General features: G+C 37.7%; 1 protein-coding gene across 1 annotated transcript; it reads right to left on the bottom strand.

The window, feature by feature from the left end:
* Positions 1-646: 646 nt before the first annotated feature.
* On the bottom strand, positions 647-2218 carry LOC104621200 (AN1-type zinc finger protein 5-like; the record flags this gene model as incomplete). The annotated part of the gene is made up of 3 exons (XM_010287627.1): positions 2068-2218; positions 1544-1655; positions 647-744 (listed from the first exon to the last, which is right to left on the bottom strand). Coding segments are annotated over exons 1-3 (361 nt in total), but the record flags the coding sequence as incomplete, so codon positions are not given.
* Between the last annotated feature and the right edge of the window lie 343 nt (positions 2219-2561).

Genomic DNA, 2561 nt, shown 5'->3' on the forward strand with positions numbered 1-2561 from the left:
ACTGCTACCATTTTAAGTATTTCTTTCCTGCCTGTCACATTTTCAGGTCACAATTCATAAGACAATGAGTTGTATTGCAACAAAGTATAAATTTCTAAGTTACATACAATAAGCCTCTTCACATAAGTTACAAGAAGCTGAAACATGTGAAGATCTCCTCAGTCCATGCATAATCAAAAAAAGAATACAATAAAAACAACTGTAATTTAGTTGATGTCACAATTTTAACTTAATATAACTTAATTAAAAAAGTAAAAACCTGTGTACAAACACTGGGCAATTAACTATCAGCTGTAACAGCAGTCTTTATAGATGCAGATTTGCCAGTTAGTGCTGAGTGGTACCTTCCAGAATTTTCAACACAAAAAAAAACATTTTGTCTTCAGTTGTAGTGAAGAGATTTTTCCCATTAAACATCAGCTTTTAATGTTTATCAAGTTACATAAAATTGAACATGTATCTGAAAAATATATTCTGGCACTAGTCATTTTTCTTGATTCTGAAGGTACCAGTACTCAAGAAGCATCCATAATTAACAGTTCCTCAAGACCATCATCACAAAAGGGATATGCCTACTTAAGCTGACAATGTATGTACTTTCCCTTCTGTTAAGTCAGTTGTACTCAGTGTTACTCTGCAAACATACCTGGCTCCATCTCCGTTTTCAGTGATACTTTTTCCTCTCTCGAAATGCTCATTTCTGTCATTTGCTGCATTACAGGCAAAGCAGCAACAGGCACAATTCTGTTTACATACAGCGAAATAGATATTACATTAGTTTTGAGTTAATAAGAGTTCAAACTGTCAAAATCCATCAGTAGACTACCTGATTGGTTATATACATATTCCTGACCTACACTTCTACCACCTCTCTTCCCTAAAAAAACTAGGCAATCTGTAGCAAATATTTCCCAATAAACCAGAAATGTCCTCGTGAACACAGCAGTCCAACACCAAACACTAATTAGTTCTCATTTATAAAGATTCATAAAGCATCATCAGGTGCACTGTCCCTCTTCCCTCTGCAGAAACTCACTGTAATAGGGCAAGGTTACTACAATGTAACTTGCTATACACTCACAGTTCATTCAAACCTCAAAATACTACCTTCATCTGGTGAAGGGTCTAGAGCACAAGTCTTATGAGGAGCAGCTGAGGGAACTGGGGTTGTTTAGCCTGGAGAAAAGGAGATTCAGGGGAGACCTCATCACTCTACAACTACCTGAAAGGAGGTTGTAGCGAGGTAGGTGTCGGTCTCTTCTACCGGATAACAAGCAATAGGACAAGAGGAAATGGCCTCAAGTTGTGCCAGGGGAAGTTTAGACTGGATTTTAGGAAAAATTCCTTCACCAAAAGGTTTGTCAAGCATTGGAACAGGCTGCCCAGGGAAGTGGTGGAGTCACCATCCCTGGAGATATTTAAAAGACATGTAGATATGGTGCTTAGGGACATATTTTAATGGTGGACTTGGTAGCATTAGGTTTATGGGTGGACTCATTGATCTTGGGGGTCTTTTCCAACCTAAATGATTATACAATCTTACCTCGATTTTTCAGATGCACCATTAGCAGTACCTTCACAGTTGTTTAAGCTAGTGTCTGCTCTCTGTACAGATGCAGAGTCTGAGGTAGGACTGTTTGAACCACTAGTTGTCCCTATATAACAGGCATTTGAGAATTACAAGCAAAGTATAAAATACAAGTTAGTCAAGTAGTTTTGTATACAGTTATGAACAGTTTCCAATCATTCCTCATTCTACTGTATCTTCTTAAAAGACAGACATATTAACATATGACCAAAATACAGATATTTTATAACACCACACTTATAGCAGAGGGTAAGTAGAAATGCAAATTAAGGCTCAACACCAAGTGGGCCAGAAAATACTACACAAATAGGCATTTTTATTTTTACTATGATTTACATTATTCCCTTTGGTATTCATAGCTTTAACATGCAGCTATCAGAAGTTCTCCTGAAATACGTTCTGCGATTCCTCTCATCACCTATACATGATATTTTCAAGACACACACACAAAAAAAAAAAAAGAGGACTCAAACCTTTACCCATTGGGCTGATTCTACCACTATTCTGCTGTCGCTGAAGATGCTCTTTGTAGCAAACAGAACACATCCCATTTGTCCTAGGATTTCCATAAAATCCACATCCTGTACTACACAGCATGGGCCCTGGGGTCTGGTTTGTCTCCTGAGCCATTTCAATGCTGTAAATAAAACCAAGAAATGCATTAGGAACTGACATTCCACCAAAATGGATTACAGGGTTATGGAATTAAAGTCTGCTTACCTTGCCCATAAAAAGCAATATCAGCATTTTTAAAGATGGCTATATGGAAGTTAATATATAATTCAATACTTGAATTGTATTGATAAGTAACATCATTATGAACCTCTAAGAGAGATAAAAAGCGTTATCATAGTGTAGTGGGTTGACCTTGTCTAGACACCAGATGCCCACCAAGCTGCTCTATCACTCCCCCTCCTCAACTGGACAGGGGAGGAAAAAAAACCACACCCCAATTAAAAGCTAGTGGGTCAAG

Source organism: Phaethon lepturus, unplaced genomic scaffold, assembly GCF_000687285.1.
Source record: "Phaethon lepturus isolate BGI_N335 unplaced genomic scaffold, ASM68728v1 scaffold6635, whole genome shotgun sequence".
NCBI lineage: Eukaryota > Metazoa > Chordata > Aves > Phaethontiformes > Phaethontidae > Phaethon > Phaethon lepturus.